The sequence below is a fragment of the Scyliorhinus canicula genome, chromosome 18 (genome assembly GCF_902713615.1).
Source record: "Scyliorhinus canicula chromosome 18, sScyCan1.1, whole genome shotgun sequence".
Taxonomy (NCBI): domain Eukaryota; kingdom Metazoa; phylum Chordata; class Chondrichthyes; order Carcharhiniformes; family Scyliorhinidae; genus Scyliorhinus; species Scyliorhinus canicula.
In genome coordinates, this window is record NC_052163.1 from 15,837,151 (window position 1) to 15,856,459 (window position 19,309).

Below are 19,309 nucleotides of genomic sequence, written 5' to 3' on the forward strand. Positions count from 1 at the left end.
TGGTAAAGGTTTTCCATTGTTCTTTGTTTTAACTGGAAGCCAGAGCAGTTCGAGACAGGACACTGGGGTGTGAACAGCTCTCAACTCTACCAGGAGAAGCTGGACAGGACAAGGAAGTATCAAAGATACAAGATAAAAGATACAAGCTTCTTAAGGAACATGATGCAATATAGATAACCAGGGAATTGGACAGAAAGAACATCTAAGACACCCAATGTTAAGAGAACAGGCACGAAAGGTATTGTTCAGAAGAATTCCAGGAAAAGTACACAAAGTGTTCTGAGTTAAAGAGACAATGGCTGTAATTAGTCTTAAAGTGGGACGATAGGTTTCAGATGTAGAAGAAACATTTGATATCATTTTAATACAGTTTAGAAATTGAGAGTTAAAGCAATTGTGAACAGCTTGTACAGCAGTCAAGACAAGGAAATCCTAAAAGGGGTTGGTGTGAAATCTGGGAGTAGACTTGCTGTTAAATTGGAGTGGAAGCTTTGTTTAAAAGTAATTTGGAAAACGTGTATTGGATTTCAGAATGCAAACCACTAAGGAAAAGCATTATTATTATGAAAGAAGATTTTAAAGCGTGTTTTTAGGAGTGGAGTTGGGAAACGCTCGTGACAATCATCTGGAGGATACTGAGGATAAATCCACAGACACTAACTTGAAGAGTGTGTCTGTTTTACCACAGCCAATCTGTCTGCTTAAGTAACTTTGTTAATGAAATCATTGTAGTTTAAGATATACTTTGTAATCCATGTTTATCCTAAAACCTGTATGTAATTGTTAAGCTAAAGGGGGAGTAATCTTTTCTTGTTTAATAAATGTTTCTTTTGTTGTTGTTAAAACAAGTTAGCGGTCTTGTGATTCTGTTTCTCCACGTTTTTTTTTTAAAGTAAAGTTACGGTCAGGATTTGAGCCAGGATTCCAATCTTCCTGTCCGGTTATAATATCAATTGGGATCACAGCTGAGGTGCAAAATTGCTTCTCTGTTTATACTCCCTTTTCCTCATTAACCTACACCATGTACCTCATTAGTGAAATAAACATGTCTTCAGAGTCAAATATAACTACCACATCCTGCCATTTCTACTTCTGCCCTGGTGTTCCCTTAAACCAGATCTGTGTAATTTATTCCTTCTTGTCATGATTAAAAGAAATAACAAAATAAAAAGATAGTCAAATAATTGGTTTGAAATTTTAAAAATCTAAACACACCATGGTTAAAAGCACATGGGAAGGATGGTGTCTGGAAAAAGGCAGGTGTAAGCTTGACTTTGGAAAGTTCAATGTAAACCTCATGGTTTAAAACCAGTCTTTTAAAAAATAAATTTAGAGTACCCAATTAGTTTTTTTTTCAAATAAAGGGACAATTTAGCGTGGCTAATCCACCTAACCTGCACATATTTGGGTTGTGGGGGTGAAACCCACACAGATGGGAAGAATGTGCAATCTCCTCACAGACAGTGACCCAGGGCTGGGATCAAATCCTGGTCCTCAGTGCTGTAGGCAGCAGTGCTAACCGCTCTGCCATTGTCCTGTTTAAAACCAGTCCTAACCATTGGATATTCTTATTATGATTTATGTTCAAGGAACCTGCACCTCCTTCACAAAAAAGAGGAAAAAAAATAAAGTCAAATATGACCAAACCTTCAATCCCAGATTCAGCTCCTTCAAAGACCGTTTCATCTCTGCAGTCAATATGTTTGTTCTTTCACATTCCTGGAAAGCCACTACCACATAGGGTGTCCTTTCTTCCACTTTACCCATGATCTCATGCATATTGAAACTTTCTGGTAGTTTTTCCAGGATTTCATCCAAGACTGACTTAACCTGAATATCAACAGTAAAATTAAATTCCATTTCTAGGTAAGATTTTCAATGTTATAGGGAAAAGAAAGCCATGTTATACAAATGCTAATACAACCACATAGTAAATTCCTATATTCCTTTCTATTTTTCACATTAAACACAATAAAGTGAGTTTAGTGTAAACATTGCAAAGCACATCACATGAGACAAACAGCTTAGGTAGCAACGAAAGAGATAGGTGTCAATTTTTTCACATTTGAAAGTGAGCAGAGAGAAGCAGGGTAAAGGATTTTAAGAAGGCTAAAACTCAAAGGTCAGAACAAAATGCCAAGACTGCTGTAGGACTGAAGCAGTCCATGCCCATTTGCAGCAAGACCTGGATAACATTTAGGCTTGGTTGTTAAGTGGCAAGTAACGTTTGTGCCAGGTGGCGACCATTTCCAATATGAGAGAATCCATCCAACCATCTCCATAAGACCATAAGACATAGGAGTGGAAGTAAGGCCATTCGGCCCATCGAGTCCACTCCGCCATTCAATCATGGCTGATGGGCATTTCAACTCCACCTCCCAGCATTCTCCCCATAGCCCTTAATTCCTCGCGACATCAAGAATTTATCTATCTCTGCCTTGAAGCCATTTAGCGTCCCGGCCTCCACTGCACTCTGCGGCAATGAATTCCACAGGCCCACCACTCTCTGGCTGAAGAAATGTCTCCGCATTTCTGTTTTGAATTTACCCCCTCTAATTCTAAGGCTGTGCCCACGGGTCCTCGACTCCTCGCCTAACGGAAACAATTTCTTTGCGTCCATCCTTTCTAAGCCATGTATTATCTTGTAAGTTTCTATTAGATCTCCCCTTAACCTTCTGAACTCCAATGAATACAATCCCAGGAACGCCAGCCGTTCCTCATATGCTAGACCCGCCATTCCAGGGATCATCCGTGTGAATCTCCGCTGGACACGCTCCAGTGCCAGTATGTCCTTCCTGAGATGTGGGGCCCAAAACTGGACACAGTACTCCAAATGGGGCCTAACCAGAGCCTTATAAAGGCTCAGTAGCACATCGCTGCTTTTATATTCCAACCCTCTTGAGATAAATGACAACATAGCATTCGCTTTCTTAATCACGGATTCAACCTGCATGTTTACCTTTAGCACTACCTGCCTGACCACCTAACTTCGTATCATCAGCAAACTTCGCTAGAATGCCCCCAGTCCCTTCATCCAGATCATTAATATATATGGTGAACAGCTGCGGCCCCAACACTGAACCCTGTGGGACACCGCTGGTCACCGGCTGCCATTCCGAAAAAGAACCTTTCCATCTTCAATGGACCCCCCACTATCAAATCCTGGGGGTTACCATTGATCAGGAACTGAACTGGACCGGCCATATAAATACTGTGGCAACCAGAACAGGTCAGAGGCTGGGAATTCTCTACAGCACACCTCGTCATAATTCCCCAAAGCCTGTCCACCATCTAGAAGACACAAGTAGGGAGTGTGATGGAATACTCTCCACTTGCTTGAATAAATGCAGCCAACAATACTCAAGAAGCTCAACACCAACCAGGTAAAAGCAGTCCCCTTGATTGGGACACCATTCAACACCTTCAACATCTACTTCCACTGCCAATGTAAAATAGCAGCTGTGTATATCATCTATAAGATGCAATTCATCAAGGCTTCTGTGATCACGCCTTCTAAACCTCTACCACCTCGAAGGACAAAGGCAGCAGATGCAAGTTGCATGACTTGCAAGTTCCATTCCAGGCCACACACCATTCCTAGTTCTGTCACCAGGTTACAATCCTAGAGCCTCCTCCCCAACAGCATTGTGGGTGTACCTACACCTCATGAACTGCAGCAGTTCAAGAAGGTAACTCACCACCACCTTCTCAAGGGCAATTAGGGGTGGGCATATAAATGCTGGTCTAGTCAGTGACACCCATGACCCCTGAAATAATAAAAAAAAACGATAGTCCATACAGTTCCTTTTCAGTCATTCATCCAAATCTTTGATGCTCTGCACATTAGCTCTATTTGCTCATCTTTATTCCATATTCATTCATATATTTCCATACAAGTCTTGAAAACTTAATTGATACATTACAATTTTAACCCTCTCCAAGGCCAATATATTTTTATTGGGATTGAATGCTCAAAGCTGAACTCAGTACTTTAGAAGAGTCCAATCAAGTCTCTGTACACGTGAAGCACAGAATCATAGAATCAGACAGTAAAGAGGACACTATTTAGCCCAGCTTACGTCAGCCAGTTCATTCGAAGAGCAATCCAGTTAATCTTACTCCCTCACTTATGCCCCATGTAACAGCAATTTTTTTCTTCTTCAAGCATTTATCCAATTCTCTTTTGAAGGCTGACATTGAACTCAATGCAATCAGATAATATGCAGAAATGCATAATTTCCACTCCCTTTGAATGTAAATTCTCTGAGATAAAATTCAACATTTTAATAACTAGTAATTTTTATACCTGTAATCGTGTACAAGGGCATCCAAATCCATGGCTCCTAGTCACTTTCCATAATAACCATATTGCTTTTCTCAAGTTTTCTGCCTCTCCTCATTCTGCTCTGCTGATTTTGCTAGTACTTGTAAAACCTAATTAAGTGGCCTACTTCGGAAAATGCACTATTTGCCGCTAAATCTACATCCCACTCCTCCTCTAGCTCCAGTGACTAATTTTACTCATCACATTTTGCGCTAAGCTTGGCATTTGACACAACTTTTGTTGACAAGATTGCATATTTTGAGTTTTCGGTTGACTTCCTAGTTTAGAAAAAGAAGCGGTAATATTTCAAGAAGTGTCTTTACGAAAAGTAATATGTTTTATGAAATATTGGTGAGGTTTGAAGTTAGAATCATAAAAATTACCTTTTCTTCCCTAGTTGCCCCAGCTCCAGTATCTCCAGTGGATTCTTTTGGTTGTAATTCGAGGACTGTGCGAAACAGTTTTTCCGAAATCACAGTCAGAAATCCAATTTCTGCGTTTGGGTGTAGGCCATACAAGTATGGGCTCTCAGGTGGCAATATCTCATTCACATAATCATGATAGCCCTTTTAACAACAAGTGCAAATTTATGTTTTTTTAGACACATTGTGGGTAATTTTAACTCCAAACAACAGAGCAATTGCATTGCCGACGGAGGTGATAGAAGCGGGCACAATAGCGTCATTTAAGATGTATCTAGACAGATACATGAATGGGCAGGGAGCAGAGGGATATAGATCCTTAGAAAATAGGTGACAGTTTTAGATAAAGGATCTGGATCGGCGCAGGCTTGGAGGGCCGAAGGACCTGTTCCTGTGCTGTAATTTTTCTTTGTTCTTTCTTTGTTCAATTGAAGTTGGGTGGGAAATTAAAAATTTCAAACATAAAATCAGCCTGCCTTGAACCCACCCATCCAGTTTTGACAGAGACAAGATGAGAGGTGGGCAATAAATGTTCCTTGAGGAGACAGGAAGGTTATTCAAACCTTTAAAGAGTCCACATGCCTCCAACTTAACAGGATTTCTATTTAAAACCACAGTTCACCCGGTTTCCACGGCATTGGGGAACTGGACAGATAAATGTATGGATGAAGGACCAGATTTATTAGCTAAATGCCTTTATAGCACTGCTTGTTGGCCAAAGGAAGCAATATGTTTCCTTGCATCTAACAAGCCCACTCTTGCAAAGCCACTCCCCAACCTCCACAATCACCACCAGGCCCCTGTTCTCCAATGATGGTCATGTTACTGTACTAATAATCGAGAGGCCTGGACTAATGCTCCAGTTACATGGCAGCTGCAGGAATTTAAATTCAATTAATCAATACAAATCATGGTCATGAAACTACTGGTTATCCATCTGTTCACTATTGTCATCCATGGGAGGAAATCTGCTGTCCTTACACAGTCTGTTCAACTTGTGACTCCAGACCCATACCAACATGGTTGGCTCTTAACTGCTCTCTGAAATGGCCTCACACACCATTCAGTTATATGTAGCTCACCAGGGAAGGCCAGTAAATGCTGGCTATGCCAACAACACTCGAATCCTGTGATAGAATCAAAGAAACCACCTCTGACCTCCATATGTTGGTCTTAATCATGTTTATCTCACTCCCCCCCCCCCCCCCCCACCCCCCCGAATGGTAGCTGTTCCTTATTGTACTATTCATACTTGTTCTGGCCCATTTTTTCTTCCTTTACTTGTCCCAGTATCATCCCCTTTGGCTGTGTCCCAGCAACGTTTTTGTTATTTAATACTTCCCACCTTCTGTCCTTTCACGGACTTTTGTTTTTATTAATTTACTATCCTCCCCCATTTCACTTCCATAAAATTTATATTTATGGTGAAATGGTCTTGACCTGAAAGGTTAACTCTGACTCTCGCCACAGATGCTACCAGACCTGCTGAATATTTGCAGCACTTTCTGTTTTAATTTGCGATTTAGATGACTAAGCATGATGGAACCAAGCTGGGAACTGGGGAATGCCTATATAACCAGTCTGAACTCTGAACAAACAGCACAGTCTTGCAGGATGCATTGTGAGGCTAAAGATGGGTGATGAATGTTCCTGGGAATGTAATAGAGGAGGCTTCTCAAAATTGTTAACTGACCTCAAAACGATTAAGGGACGATCATGACTCCTCTAACACCAACTAGCTCCACCAGCATATGCAAATTCTAGAACAAATTCTGTTTATCTAATCAATCACGATCCATGGGATCTTCATGTTATTTCTTTTGCAACCTTAACATGGTTTTATACTATGCAAGACCTATGCTACCACAATTCATGAAGACTGGTTGCTGGGAACAACTCAGAAAAAAAAATAACAGGGCAACAATTTTATTTTGACATGTGACAATAGTGCAGTACATTTTAGAAGCTAACCTTATAATCAGAATTGGGTGGGATAGGGAAACCTGGTGCAAGCAAAAGTTCTCCGTCCAGCATTTCATTTTTGATGTATTCTTCCAGATAAGTACGACACAGTTTACGATCCCAGTCATCAGTGATGTGCCCTCCATACATTATTTCACCAAAGAGATAGCGTAAGTCATCCCAGGGAACCTAATATTAAATGGAGTTTATTGTGATGAAAAGCATAGTTGGTGAATTCAGTTTTTAAACAGTTGAAAAAAACATGAATACATTTGCACTATTATAGGATTTAGCTCCTTAGGGTTATTCTATCAGCAATGTAACTAATCTCGTATTTAGCTATCCTTTGATTGTACAAGCCATCCAGTGCTTCTGTTGTCAAGAATTGTGATATATTTCTTTTAGTAATATCACTGTTATATTTTCTATGTACTGCAATACAGGATTTTGGGGGTTGTCATTGTAGTAAATGGAGTAAGAAACTGTGGGCGCGATCTAACAGCTTTGTCGCATTTGAACGGGAGAGTGGCACAGCCAGGAGAAGCCTCTGGCAGGCATCCCGGCAGTCAGCACGTTTTGTGAGATCTATCCAGATTTCGTGCAGTGTTGAGATCACGATCCCGCCCACAATGGGTGTGACAAAGCCGCGCTCGCTTATGTAGGTTTTAAATCTAAGGCCTACTCACCTAGGATCTACCAGCTTCCCAGCATCTACCGATCACTCAGGGAGGCCCCAGTCGGGTGCCATTCAGTACTGGTCCACACAAACGTGGACCAGGTGGAACGGCACTCGGGCGGGGGGGTCTCCCAGGCCATTGGAGGCCCATAGGTGGTCAGATATAAGGCAGGGTGGTCCCCTGGCCCTCCCCCTGGAACCTGGGCACTGCCAGGAAGGCACCTTGGCACTCCCACCCTGACACTGCCAAGCTGGCAGGAATACTTTCAGGGTGACAGTGCAAGGGTGCACAGGTGCCAGGGTGACACTGCCAAGTGTCAGAGCCTGAGGGGGGCCATGTCCATGAAAGGAGGGGGTTATGGGTATGAAGGATGGGGGAGTGCAGGGCAGGTAAGAAGGGGCCTCTGGGAGGTTGATGGGGTGAAGGGTGGGAGTCCTGTCAGGGGAGGCCCTGGGCGCCCCAGAGTGGGTGTTCTCACTTAGGGGTGTGTGGGCTAATGCCCACATATGAGGGCATATATTAGGGGGGCACATTGGCTATGGATGGGGGGTGTGGTGGGCCTATAAGCTCGCTTAGAGAATGAGCCACTCTCTCAACGTATACAAATTGCAAAAATTGTTCTGCCAGCTGCTTCAATCTCGCCATTTACCAAATGTAGTAATTATAACACAAAATATCAAGTTGGAATTGTCAGTTAAATAAAAAGAATTTCAGATTATGGGCGTAATTCGACGGGAAAAAAACCAGTCTGCTTTTGGGTGCATTTAGCTGCAGCGTCAAGAAACACCCCGCTATTCAACTGCACTTCGCTGTTTTCTTTTGGCCTTGTTGAGGAATCCTCCATCGAGGTTGCACTTACATCACTTCCTGCACTGATAAATTCACCTTGCCAGTGCAGGGAAAGTACTCACAGATCGGGAGGCCATTTTTAAAGGCTGACCCGATCTTTTGACCCCCTTCATCAGCCCCACTGTGGTCTCCGGACCCCCTCACTGCACCCAACCTACCTCTTCCAGGGTCTTCGACCCGCCCCCCTCACCCCACCTCTTAAGGACAAGGCAGCCCAAGTCCAAACATGGCATGGGCAACCAGGGCATCTTGGTACCTTGGCAGTGCCCCTGCCAGCCTGGCAGTGCCACTCAGGTACCCTGGTGCCACCATGCCCAGAGCCCGACCACTCAGGGGTCTCCAATAGCCTTGGAGACATCCTCAAGTGGCATGAAGCCTGGACCAGGTTTGTGCGCATCAGTAAATGACACCTGGTCGAAGCCGTGCTGGGGTGGCTAATGGCTCATTTAAATCTGCTTATCCGGATCACAGCCAGTGAGCGCGAGATCCAGATTATGATGTCTCGGGAGGTTCAGATGTATCTCGCGGACATTTCAAGCATCACAAATCGCGCGAGAGGCCTCTCACAATATTCGATGGCCTCATCGCGTCACCAGGTTGGGTATGACGTGGCTGGTAAATCGTCTTATGTCTTGAGAGTAAAAAAAAGCTAGTCCCAATAATAGTGACAATGAAATAATTGCCAATTGTCACAATCCATATGGCTGGGCAGCACGGTAGCACAGTGGTTTGCACTGTTGCTTCACAGCGCCGGGGTCCCAGGTTTGATTCCTGGCTTGGGTCACTGTCTGTGCGGCGTCTGCACGTTCTCCCCATGTCTGCGTGGGTTTCCTCCGGGTGCTCCGATTTCCTCCCACAGTAGAAAGAAGTGCAGGTTAGGTGGATTGGCCATGGAAAATTGCCCTTAGTGTTCAAAAAGGGGGTTACTGGGTTATGGGGATAGGGTGGAGGTGTGAGCTATGCTCGGGTGCTCTTTCCAAGGGCCAGTGAGAATTCAATGGGCCAAATGGCCTCCTTCTGCACTGTAAATTCTATGTCTAGGTCTATGACTAATTTCTGCACTTAAGAGAACAACTTCAGATTTTCCAGTCTAACTACTTTTCAAAGTTAATTTGTGGTGGGTTTTTGAGGGAGTTTCCCGTCAGCAGTGTCGCCTGGGTGCCAGCCTGGCACTGCCATCTGGCAGGGGCACTGTAAGGGTGCCAGGCTGGTGGTACCAGGCTGGCATTTGTTGCACAGTGGTGATCGTGTCTGAGGGTGCGCTGTGCACGCAATATGGCGAGCGGAGGGGACGAGTACCCCGTTAAGGTTAATGGGGATTTGAGGGAGTTCGGGGGTTGCGTCTGGGGGTCAAGAGATTGGGACCCCATTTAAAAATGGTATCACGATCTCTCCCTGCACTGAGTGCAGGAAACAGGACTAAGTGTGGCCTCGGCCACGTGTCCCCCGCTAAGGCCCGTATCTAACTGGAGTCGCGTTAGGTAGCGTTGTGTTTCTTGGCACTACAAGAGAAACGTGTGGCTAAATGTGCTTGCTATAGGACATTGTTCCCATTTGGTTCGATTGCAACCTGTATCCTAACTGAAGCTGAATGAGAGTTGAATGTCTGTTTGGCATTATTCTGGCTTTTGAACACTCTGCTTATATTTATAAAGTCCTTCTTCCTCACTAATGAACTTAATCTGTTATTTCTCTGTACATTATAACAGCAGCGTACTGCTTCCTGACCCATGAGGAAACAATAGAAGAGAAACACTTTATCTTTCTGATCTTAATCTGGCTCCAGCTGCTGTTTCTGATGGCTTTCCTGCCAGACAAAACCTATGAATACGTCCCACTCAGGGCAGCAATTAAGACTGCGGTTAGGACCTGATGATATCTGATAAAGCAGGTTCTGCACTTTGGGGCGGCCCGACGCCGGAGTGGTTCACGCCACTCCAACTTGCCGGGACCCCCCCGCCCCGCCGGGTAGGGGAGAATCCCAGTCCTGGTGTCTGCAGTTTATTGGGCTCAGCCAAGAATCTGGGGAATTTTAAATAAAATCTAATTTCACCTGTGTTGTGACTTGGGGTCAAGTGGGCTGGGATTGAACATGCACTAGCCCAGGATATTGTGATAATAGTGAAACATTGTAATGGCACAGCAGGCTTGAGGGACCAAAAGGCCCAGTCTTGCTCCTGTTCCTTTCTGTCCAGGACAGCATAAAAGCAAAAGAAAAAGCATACAAAGTGGTGAAGAATAGTGAGAAGCCAGTGGATTGGGAAGCCTTTAAAAGCAAGCAGAGCACAACTAAAAAAGCAATAAGGGGAGAGAAGATGAAATATGAGTGCAAGCTAGCTAGTAATATAAAAGAAGATAGGAAGAGTTTTTTTCAATATATAAAAGGTAAATTTTGTGAGGGCCACGAAGAATCCAGCATGAGTTTGTAGAATTGAAAGAAATAACTTTATTTACAATTACATATATACAATAGCAGCAGTACTTCACTACTGCTCTCTCCTCTCTAGCTGGTTCCACACTGGCCAGCTCAATTTATGCAGGTGACTCTGTTAACGATTTCTCCGTCCCCCTCATTGGGGAAGCTCATACCCTAACCACTCTCTGAGTAAAGAACCTACCTCGACATCCCTCCTATATCTCCCACCCTGAACCTTATAGTTATGCCCCCTTGTAACACCTTCATTCACCCGAGGAAATAGCCTCTGAACGTCCACTCTATCATCTTATAAACCTCTATTAAGTCGCCTCGCATCCTTCTCCGCTTCAAAGAAAAAAGCCCTAGCTCCCTCAACCTTAATGTTATAATTTGATGTTAACCTTGACGTTATAACCTGCCTAATTACTACTGGCTGGGGACTAGTGGAGTTGGACACTTTAGGAACTTTCAAGCGGTTATTGGATAGGCACATGGAGCACACTCGAATGACAGGGAGTGGGATAGCTTGAACTTGGTTTCAGAAAAGGCTCGGCACAACATCGAGGGCTGAAGGGCCTGTTCTGTGCTGTACTGTTCTATGTTCTATTGTCCAGTTGCTTCCATGTCCCACTCTTTTCCCCACTTTCTTTCATCTATTCTTACCCCTAGTCATCTACTAAAACGTTTTAGAAGGCAATGGAATCAGAGGAAATAAATTGTGTGCTAAATTCCACCATCCAGTCATTCCCCAGCATTAATATTTGTCACTTTCTTTATGAAATTTAGCACGTTACAGATTGAAGTTAATTTTTATTTTTCTTCCATCATATGAGCAAGATCTGCACAAGTAGTAAACTGTACCTTAGGATTTGCTTCCAAGTAGTTGAACAGTACATAAACAGAAATTGTAAGATCTCCATTGTTAAATGGGTAGGCTCTGTTCCATCCTTGTGCTCCAAATTTGCGCCTCTCAGCAACCACGGCATGAAAATAACAGAGAGCAAAAAGGATGCACTTAAATTCCGATTCTTTGGAACACATCTCCAAGGTGTCCTACATTAACATGAATTAAATAAAGTCTCTGTAAATAAAAATGAATGATAATAGCAAGAGTATTCCTAATATCAAAAAGATTGTTGTTTAAAGGTCCCAGCAAAAAAGACTATTACAGCAAATACAATACAAATATTTGTTTTACCATACTCTCATGGGGTTTGACAAACGTCTGGAGCTGGATTCTCCATCGGCGTGATTCTCCACTTCGCCAGCAGCGTACTCACGCCTGCGGCGTGGGGGTGCCCACAATGGGAAACCCCATTGGGCGACTGGCGAGACGAAGAATCCCCCCATCCAGGTCTGTCCTTTGTGTGACCTGAGACACACAGCAATGCAGCTGACTCTTACCTGCCCATTGAAATAGCCCGGGAAACCATTCGGAACCACAAATAGGTTACAACGCAGAAGGAGGCCATTTGGCCCAAAGTGTTTGCACCAGTTCTCTGAATGAACAATTAGTGTCCTTCCTCTGCCTTCTCCTCATACTCCTGTACATGCTTCTTTTTCGGATAACAATCTAATTCCCTTTTGAATGCTCTGATTGTACCTTACTCCATCATAATCGCAGGCAATGCATTCCAGACCTTAGCCACTTGCTTCGTGAAACGATTTGTTTCCATGTCACTTTTGCAGCTTTTGTCAATTTCTTTGTTATTTAATTTAACACAAATTACTCAATTATATTCAAGAAGGCGGCTCATCACCAATCTGAAGGGCATTTAGGGATGGGCAACAAATGTTAGACTCACCAGCACTGAATTTAAAAAAAATTTAAAGCTATGCAGTATAGCTTAATATTTGTTCTTTTAAAAAAAACAAAATCTTTTCGTAAATGTAAGTACTATTATGATCCCAGATTATGTTATTAGGGGACGGGAAGGTCCCAGAATAGAATGCTGGCTCAAAAGACAGTGGGTGCGATTTCGCAGAGCAAAGTAAAGTCCGGTTTTGGGTGAGTTGTCAGGAAGTTTCGTGACGGGCACATTGGTGACATTACTGGCTCCCTCACTGTCTGATGTGACCGACTCGTGCTTCAGCTGCTCGCCGCTAACAAGGGGCAGCTGCTTTGAAGCGCTCCCTCCCACTCACTCGCTCGCTTTGAGGATGCTGACTTGACCATGCTTCTCAATGCTATGGATGAGAGGCGGGACACCCTGTTCCCCGGAAGGGGTTGGAGGACCAGCAGCAGGGTCAGCAATGCTGCCTGGGCAGCAACGACAGCGGTTGTCAGTGCGGGCAGCATGACAAGGAGGGCCGCTGTCCAATGTCAAAAGAAGACTAACAACCTCCAAAGAGCTGCAGGGTAAGTTACCACCTCCCTCTTGGCATCTGTTCCACTGCCATCCCTGAAATTCGCAAACTACCCCCACAAATCCACTGGTTAACACCTTGTACCCTCCCCACATCGGCTGGAGTGTTTCACGCCAGCGTCAACTATCCTCTTAGTCCAGCGATTCAGTGGCCCACAGGGGGTCAGCACGGCACCGGAGTGCTCCATGCAGCTCCAGTGCCGATACATGACCCTGCAGTGTTGGCGCATGTGGTCCGTGTATGTGCGTGGTGGCCGTTCCTGCGCCGGCGCATGCGCATGGTGGCCGTTTCCGCCGCGGCGCCCCACAACATGTCGTAGTGATACAGCAGGCCCACGTGGAAGAAGGTAGGCCCCCTCAGATCTGCCCCCCCCCCCCCCCCCCCCGCCCAGAGTCTTTTCCCTCCCACCACCAGGACGGCCACCACGGCTGCGGGTCAGAGCCCCCGCCAGGTGGTACCATTTGTGAACCATGTCGGCGGAACTCGGTGGGAACTCGGCCGGTCGACCGCGGAGAATCACCTTGGGGGGCCTCTTTCAACTGCCCCCGACCGGCGCTGTGTCAGCCGTGCGCGCGACTGCCGCCGAATCTCCGTTTGCTGGAAAATCACGTCCCGGCGTCAGAGCGGCGTGGCGGGAATTTTTGCCGTCAATGCCGATTCTCTGACCCGCCGTGGGTTCAGAGAATCCCGACCGATATTCAAGCGTGTTCCTTAGAACCCCCTGGCATCCACCAGCACAACACCTTAATGTCTAGTTCCGGCACCCACTGATGCCACCTTCTATTGGCCCTCTGACCCAACAAGCGTGCGGCTCACAATGTCCTCTCTTTGTCCCCGCAGGAGAAGATAGCCCATAATAAATGGGAAAGGGCCAAGACGGGGAGGAATTCCAGAGATTAGAGTCCTCACCCACTCTGAGGAACGGGCCCTGGAAATCACTGGGCTGGCCGAGTAGAGAGCAGTCACCGACAGCGATGTTGGCCTGCGCCAGAGAGATGAGGATCCACTGCCCCTTCACCGCGATGACGTTTTTCAAGTGAGTTGTTTGTGTTAGACAGAATGATCCTTCCCTTTCACTGACCACATGTCCATTGTCTCACAGGATGTCAGGATGGCCGGGCCATCTGGAGTCATTCTCCCCTGCCGCCACCAAAGAGAACACCTCGGAGGAGTGCTCTGAGGAGACCACCGGCGAGGCATCACAGTTATCACCCACAGCTTCCACCAGCACAGCGACACACACCTCGGTGGGCGACATTAATGGACAGGCTTTTGGGGCACAGTCTGGTGAGCACCACACATTTGTTGATGTACATCAGGTGGAGGCAGGAACATCCAAGAGAGACAGCAGTCTGAGGTACGCTGGATCCCAGGACAGAGCTGGGTCCCAGTCAGAAGCCGAGCCTCTGGACAAAATTCTCCCAGAGCTGATGCGGATGATAGGACTCAGCCGTGAGATTTAGGAGGGATGTTAGCGATATTTCAGCGACTGCCTGGCCGATTGGAGGAGTCCCAAAGACTTCAAGCACAGGAGATGGTGCCGACAGTGCATGGCATCGAGGCCACCACTGTTAGGTGGTGACCACAGTGGAAAACCTGTAGCACGATGTCCGGGTCTTGAGTGATGACATCCAAGACATGGCTCCGTCTGTGAAGACCACGGCTGAGGACTTCAAAATCAAATTCCAGTCGCTAAGAGTCAGGTCCTAGATGCAGGTGGACATTGCCACCTGCAGAGCATGGCCCAGTCACTGAGTACCATCACTAAGGGCGTTGACACCATGGTGCAGACAATGGGGAGCCTCCAGGCTTGGCAGCGCCAGACGACTCAGTAGCCTCTGGAGCTCACTCCAGCTGCCCCGCCATCCCACGGAGGCCCCCAGAGCTCAAGGGCACCGTCAGGGAGGAGGAAACGCTGGAGGCCAACCCAGGGCCTGCCACCAAGGAGATGACGGCAGTCCCCAGTATTATGAAACCCCCCCCCCCCAACACTGGCATCTGAAAGGCAGCGAGCACAACAAGGTGACGCAGTGACGCCAGTGACACCGGTAAGTTGGCCAGGGCCCTCCAGAAGACAACCGACAAAGGGCACAGGGCACGAAAAGCAGCAGGCTGCCTCCACCTTTGATGTGCATCCTGGGGACACACCTCGATGTAGCACTACACCACAGAAGATTAAGGAAGAGCGAGATGTATTGTGCGTGTACTGGAGTAGGGGGTCACTGTAGTTAGGGGGAATGGAAATCTGTCCCAGATAAATCAAATCAAATGAAATAACTGTAAAATGTTCACTATTAAAACATGTTACAGCTCATACATGTCAAGCCTCTGTCTCAGGGGGCCAGCACGCACCCTCAGCACCTGTCGCCCTCCGCTTCCCCGCCCCCAGGAACAATGGTCCAAGATCAAAAGTTTCCGATGCAGACCTTGTTCAGAGGATGGGTGTGAGTGCAGTGGCAGCAGAAAGGCTGGAGTCAGGTTTCAGCAAAAACCGAGGAGCACCAGAGATTTCCTCACAGCGAGTTATTATTACTGTCCTGTGTCGTATAGCAACTGGCTGACAGTGCCAACACAGGCCGATCACCCTGGAGTGATGTTACATAGGTCCTTGGAGGAGGGAAACAGAGTGGTTGTGGCGTTGGTGGTGTGATGAGGGTGCAGTGAATGGGGAGGAATGGGAATGAGGGACGGAGAGAGGGAAAGGCGGGATGGGGGGGGAGGGGGGGAGACGTTGAGTATATGTCACACCTCATCCTAGCAGAATCTAGAGAAGATGAGGGCCTCCACCATCTCCCTGGCATGTCAGACCCTTTTTGCCTGTCCTCCATTATCCAGCTCCTCCTCAGGTTGGAGCTCCAGCCCCTTCTAGTTCATCTCATCCTCCTCCTCATTAGAGGCTATGTCCCGCCGCCTCCCCCTCCTCCAGCATGTCACCCTGCTGCTGTGCTAGATTGTGGAGGGAACAGCAGATCACCACAAAGTGGGAGACCTTCTTGGGGATGTACCGCAAGGCACCACCAGAGCTGTCAAGGCACCGGAACCTCATTTTGAGCAGTCCAATACACCAATTACAACAGCATGCATGGCAGTGTGAGCCTATTTGGATAGGGTCTCTTCCACCGTCTTAGGCCTCCGCACTGGCATCAGTCATGACCTCAGTGGATATCCCTTGTGCCTTACGAGCCAACCCGTCATCCTAGGGCGGTTCTCAAAGACACTAGGGATCTCAGAGTGCACCCCCAAGCTAGTGGGCACACATGTGCATGATTCTGAGGCAGTTGGTGCACAAGATCGGAACATTCAGGGAGTAGAATCCCTTCCTGTTAATATAGTGTACTCCCTGATTACCCAGTGCTTGCAGGGCAACATGCATGCCATCGATCTGGGGCATGTGAATCCTGAAGCCTGGACATCTTGGTGGGATGGGTCCAGGTCGAAGGTGATATAGTCTGATGTCCAGGCATACAGAACACTGCCACATCCCGGATGCACCTGTGGGCTGATGACTGCAAGATGCTACTCGAGCTCTGGAATGACCCAGTGATGTAAAGGTTTAGGGCTGTGATGACCTTCATGGCCTTTGGGAGCATGTGTTCCCCCTTCTCCGCAAGGACATGGCACAGGTCCCGCACTGTTCCTCCTTTGGGTAAGGTCTTCTACGGATTATGCTGTCTGTCAGCTCATGGAAAGGCGAATGACACCTGTACACGTTGGGCCATTGCTGGCCTCTCCTTTTGGGTCCCTCCTCAGCCTCATAGCTGGCATGGGATGCCACCTCCAGCCTAAGCTGGGATTGCTGCCTTCGACAGCGACTGCCCACCTCGGCTGCCACAAGCAAGGCAAAGGCAGTGTCTGCGGAATCAACACCAGCAAACATGGTTTATCTGGAAGGAATTGGAGCTGGAGGGTGACTGGCAATCATCCCAAGACCCTCAAATCCGCCAAGCCTCCCCCATCCTTACCATCACTGTCCCACCTTCTCTCAGATGCCATCAGTGAAACAGTTGTGCTGGCAAACCTTGCTCTGCACATTCACCCCCCGGCCACGTCAGGAACCCCTAGATCCCAGACCTCTGCCGGGAACATTACGGAGGACGTGCTCAGCTGCCCTCCACTCATCCACACACTTACCTGCTGCATTGGCCCTGACGCAACATGGCATGGGGCTACAGGGGCTGGCCCGGAACAAAAGAGGCCCCCAGCCCGAGAGGCCAGCCCGCTGATTGGTGGGCCCCGATCGCGGGCCAGGCCACAGCCGAGCCCCCCCCCCCCCCGGTTGGACCCACTTCCCCAATCACCAGGCCCGGATGCATCCACGCCGAAAATCCCGCCGGCTAAGAGCAGATGTGAACGGCGCAGGCAGGACTTGGCTTTTTTTGCGTGGCTACGCGGCCCATCCTGGGTGGAGAATCACTGGGGTGAGAGCGCGTAGAGCGGCCCCCGACCGGTGACACGCCGACTGCGCCGGCTCCAATGGCGGCGATTCTCCGAGGTCTTCAGTGGTGAAGCTCTGCTCTGTAGTGTTTGATTGTTGGCAGCTGCTTCTATGGTGCTGATGCTCCTAGAGTTCAGGCACACTGTTCAGGCATCAAACGTGCTGGAAATACAATACACTAATCACCCTCTGAGGCATGGTACGTGTGCTCTCGAGGAGGCACTTGAGAGTTCAGGAGAGTGAAGTGCTCTCACAACTAATGAGCCTAATTTGTCATTTGAAATAGCCTTCGGCTGTGAAACTGGAGGATGTTCACAGTCAGAGGGGGTGAAATTGACTTGTGGGAGAGGAGCTGCAGCAGGGCTCTGTACTAGGGGAGTTTGGTAGGTCAGACAAGCAGCAGCTGTGATTTCCCCATGTTATGGGTCCAGACAATATTTAAAGATGGCTTGAAGGCCTCACAGCCGCCCCCCACCCTTCGGCCCTGGGGTGACCCCAGACCTGGAATGCTTCAGGCCCTCGACCAAGCCTAATCTCCCTGAAGGCCCCTCGAGCATTGGGGCAGCAGCTCCAGTATCAGGAGCGGCATGATGTAAAATGGAAATGGTTACTCACCATGTCAGTTCCCCTCAGAAGCCATTGCGCCAGCTTCACATTGTTGAAAAGGAGTACTAAACGATGCCTGTGTGACTTCCCGCTGGGGAGTCTGGTAATTCTCGGGAGGCTGCTGCTTTCAACTTCAATCTCGTTAATGAGATTGAAATGAATGCAAATTAGGGTTAATGATATTCTCGCCATTTTTGGGCGAGATCAGAACTTAGCATCGAGTGCGGACCAGATGAATCGCAAAATGGTCCACGTCTGGTGTGAACCTCAATTTTACCCTCTCGCGCTATTCTCGCACCGCCAGGATCCACACCGGGCGCAATGCGGTCACTGAATCGTCCCCTGTAACCTTTACTTTCTTTTGAAAATATAGGTGAACAGAGGAACAAGACAGCCAATTAGCTTTTAACAGCAACAAAAAAAATTAATCAGCATGAAACGTTTAACTATAATAAAATACTCCTTCATCCCACCTATCTCTTCACATAGGTTTGTTTTTATTCGTCATGGGATGTGAGCGTCACTGACTGGGCCAGCATTTATTGCCCATACCTGAGGGCATTTAAAAGTCAACGACATTGCTGTGGATCTGGAGTCACATGTAGGCCAGACCAGGTAAGGAAGACAGATTTCCTTCCCTAAAGGACATTTGTGAACCAGATGGGTTTTTACGACAATCAACAATGGTTTTGTGGTCACCTTTTAGACTTTCAATTCCAGCTTTTTATTCAATTCAAATATCACCATCTGTCATGGCAGGATTCAAACTTGAGTGCCCAGAGCATGATTCTGGGTCTCTGGATTACTAGTCCAGCGATAATACCACTACGCTGCTGCCCCCCCTATGTATGCATGTTCTATGGATAACACAGGTTACAAAATATATCTTATGCTACAATGTTTCCTGTAAATAAGCAGTCCCTCTAAACCAATAGTCCAACTCTGGTCAGATTCTCCCTGCTCTAAAACCAAATGTTTGATGTCAAGCCATCAAACTTCAATGTATTCCTCCTCAAATACCCCCAGATGATTCTCACACAAATGTTCCCAAACTCCACTTTCGAAAAGACCCACCTCAGCAGCTTCTTCTGAACAAAGCGTTCAGCTGTTTTCAGCAAGGATCTACTTCCAGGTTTTCCAACTATCTTTTCAGTATTTTGGTCTTCAATTACTCCGTGCATTCAAACTTTCACCCAATCTCTCAGGTACCCAGCCAAAAAGAGTACACTATTGCTTTACAGGCTGTATTAA

General features: G+C 47.1%; 1 protein-coding gene across 1 annotated transcript in view; it reads right to left on the minus strand.

Annotated features, from left to right (window-relative positions):
- Window positions 1-19,309, minus strand: part of LOC119953684 (dynein heavy chain 17, axonemal-like) — an 821,504-nt gene that overhangs the window by 4,875 nt on the left and 797,320 nt on the right. The window contains 4 exon segments of the mRNA XM_038778213.1: window positions 1,648-1,830; window positions 4,708-4,890; window positions 6,718-6,897; window positions 11,512-11,703. Of these exon segments, the coding sequence (XP_038634141.1) occupies window positions 1,648-1,830; window positions 4,708-4,890; window positions 6,718-6,897; window positions 11,512-11,703 (738 nt within the window).